Here is a 14,345-nt window from a genome sequence, read left to right as displayed (position 1 = left end):
GAAGACTAGGTCATATGGTTCTATCTTGGTGTCTATCTATCTCTCCATTTTTTTCTCTTTCTCTCTCTTTTACCACTTCTTCTAAAAGAAGCCAGATGCCATGCTGTGAGTACCCTACAGAGGTACCCAGGAAGTAAGGAACTGAGGCTTCCTGCCAATACGTAGAAAGTACTAAGGCCAAAAGCCATGTAAAGTGAGCCATCAGAGATGGATCCTGTGCCCTCTCTCACCTTTATATGACTGAACCCATATTGCAATTTATATGCAAAATGAATTGCAACCTCATTAGAGCCCCTGAGACAGAACTACCAAACTCAGCCAATACCAGATTCCTGACCCTCAAAAAGTGTTTGAGATAATAACTGTTTAAACTGCTAAATTTCAGGATAATTTGTTAAGAAGCAATATATAACTTACATACTATCAAGAAATATTGTGTCTACTGATGCAACCTTGGCATGCTAAGGTAGTGAAGGTGCTATTAATATAAGGCACAGACTGAGTGAGGTGAGAAGTTGGTAAAGGAAAGGGGAAACAAATGAGAGACCAATTCTCAGTATGAAATCAGTTTTTCTTTCTTCCAAGTGACCCATAAACTCACCTATTTCCTCTTCCACAAGAATTTATTACCTTCATTCAAAACTTTTTTTTGCAGGTTCTCTGTGAAGTAAAATACTTTCCTTCTATTCCCTGAACCTTCAACAACTCTTTTCTGAGATTTACCACTTGCAACAACGGAAACAAAAAAGTGAAAAAAAAGATACCACCTTAAAGCCCTAACCATTTTCTCCTTTATTCACTTAGGCCCTAAAGGGTTAGACAAAAATACAGATAATGATGACAGGTCTTCCTTCATACATACCAACTAATTTCAGGATCTTAGAATTTGATAAATGAAAAACCTTATTTTAGATATAGGCAAAATGAGATCCAAAAAGAAGTTAAATGACTTATCCAATTCTCAGAAACCAGCCATCAAGATCTAATTGTCTTCTTTAGAAGAATATCAAATTTCCAGGATTTAATTATAAATTATACTCACCAAACAATAGTAATGTACAGTGAGATTCCATTTCTCATTAGTTTTCTTTTCTCCATATTTATTAGGACAGTCATCATTTTTTCGACAAAAAACACAAGCTAACAGTGAAAAAAGTAAATAGATATAAAAAATATTTTTAAATTTTTAAAATAAAACCTATGGAACTGGAGCTTCTCTCAAGTGAGGTGTTCAATTCTTTCTGAGAGAGCAAATCACATTATACTATTATCAGTAACTTAAAATTTCTAACACCTATTTCTAAACAATAAACAGTGTTTTAGACTTTGCACTTTTTTTAATTTATCTTTAATGATGAATTCCAGTGTGTCGTCAAAATGGCAACTAGTAGGGTAATCACTGAAAATAGATTAGGAAACCCCAAAACACTATCTCCCCACTAAGACAACATTTAAGCTGCCAAAAACTGTCAGAATCAATTTTTTAGAAACTCTGAAATCTAGTTTTAAAACTTACAACACTTAGGAGAATGCTCAATAAAGAAACAAGCTGGTAAATTCTGATGAGCACTTTGTGGCATTTTAACTTACCTGCCTACCATCCCCCACTCTCCAGCTGAGCAATGGCCTTAGGTACGATGGCCCATGTTCCAGGTTTGGCTTGTCCAAGAGGAGGTGAAATGAACCTTGTTCTTAAAGAAATGTGATTATGTGTTTTGATCTGTGTGGTGGATCCCTGAGGGATTAGCTCAGATGCATGCCCTTGTTTTGCTTGCCTCAGAACTTTCCCAGGGCTGGAGTCTCACCGTTTGTCAAAAGCGCTTAGACAAATATACTAGCTGAAGCAGCTTGCACCAAAGGGTAACAGACAGGACAAGCAGGTAACAGACCAAAACACCCAGGAAAGAAGAGGCTGGGAAAAGGGGACACAAGGATAAATAAAGGCTTTGAAAAGCTCCCACAGATACCTGGGAATCTAGAAAGACACACACATGCTCAGGACTAGATACATGCTCAGAAAAAGACCCCAGAAACCCTAAGCTTTCACCTCTGGCTGATCTCTATGTAAGCCAATATGAAAAAACAAAGACCCCAAATCAATAACAATTTTAACCTTAAAGAACTAGAAAAATAAAAACATATTAAACCAAAAGCTGGCAGAAGGAAGAAAAAAATAAAGATTACAGCACAGATAGATAAAATAGAAAACAGAAAAACTATAGAGAATAAAAACTACAGTTTATTCTTTGAAAAGGTCAACAAAACTGACAAAACTTTAGTTAGACGGATCCGGAAAAAAAAAGAAAGGAAACTCAAAACTTAGGAAAAGCCACAGAAATCAAAACAGTGTTGTAGTGGCCTAAGGACAATGATATAGATCAAGTGGGGAAAAAGAGTCTAGAAATAAACCTATACATGTTATCTATGGTCAATTAATTTTGAACAAGGATGCCAAGATCATTCACTGAAGGAAAGAACAGTCTCTTCAACAGATGTTACTAGCACAACATGATAGCCACATGCAAGGTAATACAACTGAACCCCTAACTGACACCACATACAAAAATTAAATCAAAACAGATCAAAGACCTAAATGTAAGCACCAAAACTAAACTCTGAGAAAAAAATATAGGGTAAATCTTTATAACCTTGGATTGGCAGTGGTTTCTTAGGAATCACATGATACCAAAAGCAAAAGTAAAAAAGAAAAAATAGATAAATTGGACTTCACCTAAGTTTTAAACTTCTGTGCATCAAAGAACACTCAAGAGAGTGGAAAGACCATCTACAGAATAGGAGAATATATTTGGAAACATATATCTGTTAAGGGTCTAGTGTCCACAATGCATCATAAGAAATTCTTATAACTCAACAACAAAAATACAACCAATTTAAAAATGGAGCAAATGATTTGAATAAACATTTTCCAAAGAAGATATATAGCCAGTAAGCACATTAAAAGATGTTTAATATCATCTGTCATCAGGGAAATGCAAATCAAAGCCACAATGAGATACCACTTCACGTCTACTAGGATGGCTACAACCAAAATGTCCAAAAATAACAAATGTTGGCAAGGATCTGGAAAAATAGGAACCCTCATACGCTGCTGGTGGAAATGTAAAATGGTACAGCGACTTAGGAAAAATATTTTTTGTTGCTTAAAATTTTAAACATAGTTACTATATGACACAACAATTCCACTCCTGGGTATATACGCCAAAGAACTGAAAATGGATGTTCAAACTAAATACTTGAATACTAAGATTTATGGCAGCACTATTCTCAAGAGCTAAAAAAGGAAAACAAACCAAATGTGCATCAATGAATGGATGAATGAATAAATTAATACATTATATCTGTACCACGGAATATTATTCAGCTATAAAAAGGAATGATGCTCTAATACATACTACAACCTGGATGAGCCTAGAAACATCATGCTAAATAAAAGAAGCCAAGCACAAGAGGTCACATACTATATGACCCCATTAATACAATAGATTACATTATCTAGAATAGGTAAATCCACAGACAGCCCAAAAAGCAGATTGGTGGTTTCCAGGGGCTAAGGAGAGGGAAATGAAAAGTAACTGCCTAACGGGTACAGTCTCCTTTGGGGATGATGAAAATGTTCTGGAACTAGATAGTGGTGATGGTTGTACAACACTGTGAATGTACTAAATGCCACCAAACTGTATACTTTAAAATAGTTACGTGTACTTTGTGTTATATGTATTTTACCATAACAATAATAATTTCATAAAGGCAAACTGTAGAGTCAAGGAGATCTGAGTTAAATTTCAGCACCACACTCCTGCTGTGTAATCTTGGACAAGTCACATAAACACTTTATGGCTCTGTTTCTTCATCTTAAAAATGAGGACAAGAGTACTTACCTCAAACTATGCCTTAATAAGGATTAAATGAGATGGTATACCGTAATATAATTAAAAGGGTGTGGCAGCTAGATAGAGCTGAATAAACATTAGTATTATAATTATCAAACTTTTCTACCTTATATTTACTTGTAAAGAAAATTTCTAATAACATACTAATAAAACTATGAGAAAATCTTACCAGCTGAAGAAAAAAGACTCTGAGAATCTCAAGGTAGCTGACCAATACAAGATGAAAGGAGCTTGAATCTCTTAAGTGATTGCATGGAGCAGAAACCCCCTATCTGCTCCAATTCCCCTAACCAATTCACACTGGACTGTAACTTAACCAAATAATAAACTTTCGTTGTGTTAAACCACTAAGACTTCAGCATTTACCTATTACAGCAGCCAGTCTTATTTACCTTTAGTTAATACATGTAATCAAGAATGGATGTTATGCATTGAAACGGTACAACATCTGGGGCGCCTGGGTGGCTCAGTCGGTTAAGTATCTTCAGATAAAGTCATGATCTCACGGTTTGTGAGTTTAAGCCCCGTGTCGGGCTCTATACTAATAGCACAGAGCCTAGAGCCTGCTTCAGATTCTGTGACTCCCTCTCTCTCTGCCCCTCCCCTACTAACACTGTCTCTCTCTCCCTCAAAAATAAACATTAAAAAAAAAAGAAAAGAAAAAGAAATGGTACTGCATTTAACAGTGTACTCACAAAATAGATTCCAGGACTGGAAAAAAAACATCATGAGCTATTATTTAATATTATGAAATATCCCCCCCTATATCTGCCCTCTGTCACTAAAGGTTAGCCATAACTGAAAGCCCTTTCCGCAATCTTTCAAAATATGTCAACTCCCCTTCTGTCCCCATACAGAGTAACTGACCACATCAACTCCAGCAAATTGCCATTTGTTTACAGGACATCTTACACCAGCAGCTCTCATCTGCTCTCATCTTAAATTCTTTCATCCCCAGTGCCTGTAATTTTAGCTGCAACTGTGCATGCAGCTATCAAGAGGAAGAAAAATACAAGGAATTAGCTAAGACTAAAGAATGGGAGTCCTCATGATGAGCACCGGATGGAGCTGCATATGCTATGATGCCATGAACCTGCAGCTTTCCATTTGTCCCCTTCCTACCTTCACCCAGTAGATGGAAACACTGGATGTAGAACACACTAGTTTTCAGGCATCCATTTTTATATGTAGATTGCTTTCGTTTGTATTTGTACTTTGTTGTCTTTTACTTTTAATATTTAAAATGCAGTAACAGTGTTCTTTCTGACTTCACTATATTAAGATCACCTTATAACTATAGCAAATGATATTAGCTGTATTAAAATAATGAAATAAACACATTCAGATAAGTAAAAAACTGAGTCAATCTTAGGGAAAATATTAAGTAATAACAGTAAAGGCAGTATTTGCAGTTAACAAATACATGAAGGTAGTCTATGAATTACGAAGTTTCTGAACAATTAACATAGTTGGTAGAAGTCTGTAGGTAAAAGCAGAAAAGCAAAGTACAGGGAGGAGTAAGAGCACAAATTTCTTTATCAACCATGAAGGTGGAGTTAACAGACACTCTTTATTAGTGATGGTCAAGACAGAGTTTTAAGTACAATACTTTTAATTTGAGAGAACATCAAAAATTAAATCTTACAAAGGGTAAATGAGTGGAGTAATGGCAGAAGAGCATAACTTAAATTTCTCATTTTCCATGGTAGCAAATCAATATATTATTGTTTAAACTAACAAATGAAGAACAAGTAAAAGCAAAGGTATGCATCTATTTGAGACTGTTACGAGCACCTACAGATAAGTCTTCCTTTTCATGTTAGGTTTTGTGTATTGTTTAAAATGGTCTTACCTGCATTTTTCCTTTTCTAAGAAAAAGTCATACAAAAAAGATGAAAAAAATTGTGTTTATTAAATAATGCTGTTTTATTCAGATGAAACGCATACCTGATAAATACATATAGAGAATATGAATAAAATTTGACAAACTGTTATCTTACAGTGGATTTTTCTTGAAATGAATACACACGATATTATTATTTTAGTATATGGGTGTATGAACAAAGCATGGACCAAGGAACTCATTCCTATTTTGAGTCAGCACTCTACAAAGTTTTAATATAATAAAAAGGCAAGAGTAGAATATCTTAATATTATATTTGTTTATATTATATATAAACAATATATTTCAAATAATTATATCTGAAAATGTTTTAAATATTTTACTTACCAAGATTCTGTGAAGCACCGGGTTTATTTTCATTCATTTTACTAGGAAAAATAAGTACATACTATAAGCCATCTTAATTTTTAAAGTTTCAAATTACCCACTTTAATAAAATTTAGTCACTCCACGATTACAAATAAGTTGCATAATCATTTCTTTCTCTAGAATTTGATTTCCTTACCTTTCATACATCTAAACCCAATAGTTTTAACAAGTATGGCAAAGTTTGGGAACATTATTAAAGTTGGAGGAAATGTTTTTTTAGTTGTCAAAAACATTAAGATGACTACTGGCTTTTGGTGGAAAGAGGTGAGGATTGCAGGATATCCTGTAATGTACCAAAAAGACCTACATAACAGTACAGACTTTCAAATTTCCAGCTGGAGCTCTGAACAGGTAAAAAACAAAAAAGAAAAAACAAAAAGCAAAAAACAAAAAAAACCCCAAAACTATAATTACATTAACCTAGAACTGAAGCCTATTTGACACATAAATACAGTCTTTTTTTCCTTGCTATTTTAGAATAAAATGAATTATTTCCAAACTAGAACTCCTATTAAATCAAGAAAATTTGTATTTTACTTTTGTTTATAACTTTACCAAGAATTTGTTCATTGTGTAGGGGAAAAAAAGTCACAGCATCAATAGCAATGCCATTCACATTTAAGTAGCCTACAAACCTTTATCAGACTACATTTGTGACTTGCATTTGCAGGGATTCTATACAGAGCTTTAAGCATCTGACTGCCATATCACTTCTTCTAGTACAACATTCAACCACGTACATACTGAAAGACACTGTTCTGCCTCTGTCTCCTCACTCCTTACTAATTAACAAAGTTACTTATATTCATTACTGAAATATACCTTCTCTAACTTTTCTCTAGTTCCAAAAGATCAAATAGAGGAAGGACATTATCTTTTTTTTTTTTTTTAACGTTTATTCATTTTTTTTTTGAGAAATGGAGAGAGACAGAGCATGAGTGGGGAGGGGCAGACAGAGAGAGAGGGAGACACAGAATCTGAAGCAGGCTCCAGGCTCCGAGCTGTCAGCACAGAGCCTGACACAGGGCATGAACCCATAAACTGAGATCATGACCTGAGTTGAAGTTGGATGCTTAACCGACTGAGCCACCCAGGCGCCCCTGAGGAAGGACATTATCTTAACATCAAAATTTCACTTTACCAAAAATATATAAATAGCCTACTTGAAATGTTATGAGATTCAAGTAGATAATGTATGTGTAAGCTCTTGGAATTTAAGTAGAAAAGAATTAACTTAAAATGCTACTCAGTAAATGTAATCTCATTTTACAATTTTCAAACCAATGCTCACAGAGGTTAAATAGTTGTCCAAGGTCACAGAGCTCGTAAGTGGGAATAGACTAACCCATAACTGAGTGACTATGCCACTTCACATGAAAATAATAAAAGGACACAATAAATAACAGAATATTAAATATCAAAGGAAGGACAAAAATACCCACAAAGATGGCTATCAAATTCCATCAATGCTTTTTTACAATTTAGAACTTAGATTTCATACTGATTGTAAGAACTGATTTCTTATATAAAAAGTCACTTTTGTGTTTTTATAAAAAGTCATAGGCCAAATCTTTTACATTATTTTGTCTTCAAGCCTTCATTATTTCCTGGTTCTTCCTTACAAAACCATCTGTGCTATCAATATTGGTATTTCTTAAAAGAATCTATAAAACAAAAGAGCCCCACATTGAGCAAGCTTTGCCAATTAAGTAGGTCCAGCCTACCTTTCCCATCTCCTCTCCACACCATTAATGCAATGTTAAAGGAGTATTTTAGTGTTTTTTAGGCTTTTTCTTTTTTAGAGGCACAGATCATACTCTATATGCATATGACAATACTTTTTTTTAAATTATTTTTTTAATGTTTATTTATTTTTCACAAAGAGAAAGACAGAGCATGAGCAAGGGAGGGGCAGAAAGAGAGGGAGACACAGGATCCAAAGCAGGCTCCAGATTCTGAGCTGTCAGCACCTAGCCAGATACGGGGCTTGAAGTCATAAGCCATGAGATCATGACCTAAGCCAAAGTCGGACGCTTAACTGACTGAACCACCCAGGCACCCCAACACTTCTTTTTATTGTTTATTTATTTTGTGAGAGAGGAACATGGGGTAGGGGTAGAAAGAGAGGGGGAGAGAGAATCCCAAGAAGGCTCCGAACTGGCAGCATAGAGCCCGATGCAGGTCTCAATCCCATGAACTGTGAGATCATGACCTGAGCAGAAACCAAGAGCCAGACGCTTAACTGACTGAGCCACCCAGGTGTCCCAATGCTTTTGATGTTTATACATGTTCATGCAATGACTGCAGACTGCCCCAGTGGCCAAAACTGAAAGAGGACCATAACCTAATTTTGAAACATGTTAAAAAGTGCATGGGGGTAGGGGTTCATCTTAAAACTAATGAAATACAATAGGAAGATAAAATGCCTCTTTTATTAGGACTTCTTTATAATTCAACCTCTGATGATGAATTCTACTTATCATAAATCCATTCATACATAAGAATCTATTGCAGAAAAGTCCATAAACACATAACAGTTCAGTTAGAATAAACATAAAAATTTTAATTTATAAATGATATTTAGTCAGTATCCAGCACCACAGGTTTACATTTGAGAGTCACTCTCTACAGTTTATAATTCCTTACCCTCTACCCTCTGTGGGTAAACTGAATCTATTTTTTACTTTTAGATTTATTGTAATTCAGAATAATGACTGAGGTCCACAATACAGACACCTATAATAAAGATATTTTAAATTCTCTCAATGACCTTAATGCAAATATTAATCACATATTACTCTGTATTATGTTTATTTCAATTTTTTTTTTAATTCTTCAGCTATACTGGCAAATGCCCTGAGGGTAAAATTCCCACATCATTCAGCACAGTGCTAATAAATATTTGAACGCAACTGATACATATTTGATACTGACATGATGGGCAAGGTTCTAGACTAAGCTTTCTAAGTGGCTACATCTTCTCCTCCTTTTCCCTTTCCCACTACAAAGACCCAGAGCATCTCTTGATGGACAGTGTGATGGAAGTTCTACCTAGATCTTTATAACACACTTAAAGATAACTATGTTACCTTAAAAAAAAAAAAAGGTATCTGAACTTTTTGGTTAATTACTAGTCTCAGAACTCTGCACTAAACAAGAACTTTCTCACACTTACAAATAAATATAAGAATTAAAAGTGAACATCAGTATCACAAGACATAAAAAAGTATCATAGAAGTATGTACAAAACCATGCTGAAAAGCCTCCAACAGTCATTGGCTATAAACTGATCTTAAGAAAGATCTCCTGGAATTCCTGGGTAGCTCAGTCTGTTAAGCATCCAGCTCTGATTTTGGCTCAGGTCATGATCTGTGTTGGGCTCTGTGCTGGGCGTGGACCTTGGTTAAGATTCTATCTCCCTCTCTTCCTTTGCCCCTCCCCTGCTCACACATGTGGTACGCACTCTCCTCAATCTCCCAAAATAAATAAACATTTTTTAAAATGCTATCAGGGTGGCTGGGTAGCCACCCAGACCACTTGGGTGGCTTAGTCGGTTAAGCATCTGACTTCAGCTCAGATCATGATCTCACAGTTCATGGGTTTGAGCTCCATTGCTGGGCTCTGTGCTAACAGCTCAGAGCCTGGGGCCTGGTTCAGATTCTGTCTCTCCCTCTCTCTCTGCCCCTCCCCTGCTCACACTCTCTCTTTCTCAAAAATAAACATTAAAATTTTTTTTCAATGCTACCAAAACATGTATGGTAAAGACTTTTCCCTACATATGCCAATATCTAATAAGCACTTTATGTAGTTTTTCAAAGTGTAGTAATATATACTATTCCATGGGTGCCAGGGTGGCTCAGTCGGCTGGGCATCCAACTTCAGCTCAGGTCATGATTTCGTAACTCATGGGTTTCAGCCTGGCATCAGGCTCTCTGCTGTCAGCGTGGAGCCTGCTTCGGTTCCTGTCTCCCTCTTTTTCTTACCTTCCCCAGCTTGTGCTTTCTGTCTCAAAAATGAGTAAGAAGATAAAAAAAATTTAATACACACACACTATTCCATATAGACCTATGGAACAAAACTAAAAAGCCCAGAAATAGATATTTTTCCAGTCATTCAATTTTCAACAAAGGTAACAAAGCAATCAATGGCAAAAAGTCTTTTCAAAAAATGGTGCTGGAAAAACTAAATATCCATATGGAAAATAAATGAACAAATGAAAGTGGATCCATACTTTGTACCACAGAAATATTAATTTCAAGTAGATCATAGAACTAACTTTACAAGCTACAACCAAAAAAATTTAACAAGAACAGTAGTAATTATGGAGTGCTTGGTGGCTCAGTTGGTTAAGCATCTGACTCTTGATCTTGGCTCAGGTCATGATCTCATGGTTCATAAGTTCAAGCCCCACATCAGGCTCTGTGCTGACAGTGCAAAGCCTGCTTGGGATTCTCTCCACCCCCTCTCTCTCTCTGCACCCCCCTGCTCTCTTTCCCTGTCTCTTAAAATAAATAAGTAAACGTTTAAAAAAAGAAATTATGCTTCATCAAAATTAAAAGCTTTCACTCATCAAAAGATACAATTAAGAAAGTAAATATGCATGCCACAGACGAGGAGGAAGTATTTGTTTGGTTTTTTTTTTATTTTTTTTTTAACGTTTATTTATTTTTGAGACAGAGAGAGACAGAGCATGAATGGGGGAGGGTCAGAGAGAGGGAGACACAGAATCTGAAACAGGCTCCAGGCTCTGAGCTGTCAGCACAGAGCCTGACATGGGGCTTGAACTCACAGATGGCGAGATCATGACCTGAGCCAGAGTTGGACACTTAACCGACTGTACTGCCCAGGCACCCCAGTTCCTATTTATATATTCATTTGTTTGTGTTTTAAATGTCTCTCTCCCCTATAAGTTCCATGGGGGCTCGGACCAGGTCTGTTTTGTTCACAACTAGGTATATCTGGTGCCTATCACAGTTCTTAGAACAGAGTAGGTACTCAATAGAGATATTTCTTGAGAGTGAATGACTCCAAAGTGTTCTCTTTGCACCATGTTGTGCTTCCTGTGACTTATAAAGAGAATGGTGATAGGATTCTTATTTTTAAACCTAGCCCGTACTGCTGACCTTTTTTTATATTATGATTTTGTGGACTTGGATTTAGTTTATGGTCAAACTTTATCCTGTTGTTTCTGCCATGCTTGTGACCAGAGCCTGACGCGGGGCTCGAACTCACGGACCGCAAGATCATGACCTGAGCCGAAGTCGGACGCTTAACCGACTGAGCCACCCAGGCGCCCCGAGGAGGAAGTATTTGTAAAAGTTGTGTCTGACAAAGACTTAACACCTAGAATACATAAAGAACTACAACTCAACAAATATAAAGAAAATAATCCAATTTGAAAAAATGGGCAAAAGACATAAATGGACACTTCCTGAAGGAAGATATATGAATGGTCAATAAACATGAAAAGATGTTCAACATCATTTGTAATTAGGTTAATAAAGATTAAAAACAGGGTGCCTGGCTGGCTCAGTCTGTAGAGCATGCAACTCTTGATCTCAGGGTTGTAAGTTAGAGCCCCACATTGGGTGTAGATATTACCTAAAAACAAAATCTTAAAAAAAAATTTAAAACCACTATGACAGACCACTTCATACCCATAGTAATGGCTAAGATTAGAAAGACTATCAACACCAAACACTGGAAAGGATATAAATCAACTCAGAAATTCACACAAATTGTTGGTGGAAATGTACAAAGGAACTTTTCATTCTGAAAAGTTTTTGCACTTTCTTAAACATATACCCAGACACTAGCCTTTGATGCAGGAATTTCACATCTATTTATCTATCCAAGAGAAATAAAAACATATATAGACAGAAACCTTATGCATGAATGTTCATCCCAGCCTTCTTCCTGCTCCAAAGCTGGAAACCCACCTGTCCATTACTAAGAAAATGGATAAACAAATTGCAGTTTGTTGATGAAATGCAATACTACATAGCAATAAAAAGGTAAGAAGTGTTGCAAGATGCAACAAAACAGATGAACCTTACAGATATTATGCTGAGTGAAAGAAACTACATACCATTCATACCTACATTATTCCATTTATATGAAGCTCTGAGGCTGACAAAATTAATCCACCATGAAAAATATCAGAACAGTGCTTGTCTCTCAGACAGGGAAATGACTAGAAAAGGACATAAGGAAACTTTCGCAAAGAGGATCTAAGTAAATAACTGATAACAGAGAAAAAAATCTCAATTGCCAACAAGGTACCAAACACAACTTTCCTCCTTTCTCTTAATTTTGTAGTTTTCAAGGAAACAACACCATAGGTCCACTGTGCAGTCCAGATCTGATGCTGACTCCTTTACATACAGCTTAGCTGTGGCTTTGCTTTAACACTATCGGAACACTACTTCATTTAAATGTCACCTAGATGCCACTCTTCTCCAAAATCCTTTAATAAATCTGTTTTACCCTACAGTGAGAAGTCAATGGTTCCTCTGATCTTCAATCTCTCTCACTACAATGAGTTAATAAACCTAACTGTATCACACTACAGTTTTATGCCTGGAGGTTTTAGGATGATTTTTAGGTTTTAGGAGAAAAATTAACAAGGCAAATGTCACAAAACAAACAACTGCTGAATCTGAAAAAAGGCTGTTCTTCAGGAATTCTGTATATATTCCTGTAACTTTTCTATAAGTTTAAAATTATATCAAAATTAAAAGCTACCCCCGAATTGGATGTTCTAAAGACAGCACTTATTTCATACTTTTGACCAGTTGACATTAGCCTTCTTTCTAATCCCCAGTACCTGAAATTAAAATTTTTGCTGATTCCTGATTAATGACTGCTTTATTTCAAACAGTCTCCAAAACAAAACTTCGGGGGTGGGGAGGACTATTCACATATTTTTGATTGATTTTATCATTTGTTTTCCTTCCAGTGCATGAACTTTGAGACTTCCTAAATGGGAGGAGGAAAACAATGATATGTAAATATGTCTCAATAACAGCCCAAGTCTTAACAAACTTAGTCTTCAAAATAATATCAAACAATTCTCTCCTTCCTTGAGACATCAACAATTTAATGAAGAGTTCCAAGAAACCACTGTCAAGAGGTATTCTGAGTCTCTTCCACTGCTTACCTCTACTTGGTCAGTCAGGGATATTCACATTTTGATACTCCTCCCTTCAAAAGTTACAGCCTGACTTCCCTCCCTTTCCTTTACTGTGGCCATACTTAGTAACTTGCTTCTACCAAGACGCCTGGAAGAAATGGCAATGTATGACTATTAGGTCATATTAGGTCATATTATGACTACTACGTCATAAAAGGCATTGTGACTCACCCCTTACTCTCTATCATGGATCACCTGTGCTGGAGGAAGCTAGCTGCCAAGTCATAAGGACTTGAAGATGCTCCTTACAAAAGGCCCACTTGGCAAGGAAATAAGGCATTTATCCACAGCCATGCTGAGTGAGCCATTTTAGAAGCAAATTCCCCAGGGTCGCCTGGGTGGCTCAGTTGGTTAAGCATCCGACTTTGGCTCAGGTCATGATCTCGCCTGTGGTTCGTGAGTTCGAGCCCCGTGTCAGGCTCTGTGCTGAAGGCTCAGAGCCTGGAGCCTGCTTCAGATTCTGTGACTACCTCTCTCTCTGCCCCTCTCCTGCTCACAGTCTGTCTCTGTCTCTCAATAATAAATAAAGGCTTAAAAAAAAAATTAAAAAAAAAAAAAAAAAAAAGAAGCAAATTCTCCAGCCTCAATTAAGTCTTCATATGACTGAAGACTAGCTAACAATCTGAGAGCAACGTCACAGGAAACCCTAAGTTAGAACCACACAGCTAAGCTGCTCTCAAATTTCTGACCCACAGAAACTGTCAGATAAGGTTTGCTGTCCTAAGTCACCATGTTTTGGGGTGATTTATTGTATAGTAATAGGTAATTAATAGAATAAAGTAAGCCAAATCCCCTCTTAATTCCAGGTGGATAGCTATTCTAAAAGTTTTTTGGTAAGATTTTTAGGATTTTCAAAATAGAAGATCGTGTCATCTTGCAAATAGGCAATTTTACTTTTTCCTTTCCAATTTGGATGTCTTTTATTTCTTTCCCTTGCCTAACTGCTTGGGCTAGGAATTCCGGCTATGTT

The 14,345-nt window shown here is 36.3% G+C and overlaps 1 protein-coding gene across 8 annotated transcripts in view; it reads right to left on the bottom strand.

Moving 5' to 3' along the window:
- Nucleotides 1–14,345, bottom strand: part of G2E3 (G2/M-phase specific E3 ubiquitin protein ligase) — a 62,333-nt gene that overhangs the window by 35,336 nt on the left and 12,652 nt on the right. For 6 of the 8 annotated variants that reach the window (XM_042942895.1, XM_042942894.1, XM_042942901.1 and 3 more), the window contains 2 exons: nt 6,142–6,182; nt 1,043–1,140 (listed from right to left, as the gene is read on the bottom strand). In XM_042942895.1, the coding sequence (XP_042798829.1) occupies nt 1,043–1,140; nt 6,142–6,178 (135 nt within the window). In that variant the 5' untranslated portion in view covers nt 6,179–6,182. Of the gene's footprint in view, nt 1–1,042; nt 1,141–6,141; nt 6,183–12,067; nt 12,133–13,342; nt 13,498–14,345 lie in introns of those variants that run through there. The other 2 variants (XM_042942896.1, XM_042942893.1) reach the window with 2 other exon arrangements.

The sequence above is a fragment of the Panthera leo genome, chromosome B3 (genome assembly GCF_018350215.1).
Source record: "Panthera leo isolate Ple1 chromosome B3, P.leo_Ple1_pat1.1, whole genome shotgun sequence".
Taxonomy (NCBI): domain Eukaryota; kingdom Metazoa; phylum Chordata; class Mammalia; order Carnivora; family Felidae; genus Panthera; species Panthera leo.
The sequence above is the reverse complement of the archived record's forward strand: the minus strand, read 5'-3'. Positions and strand labels throughout refer to the sequence as shown.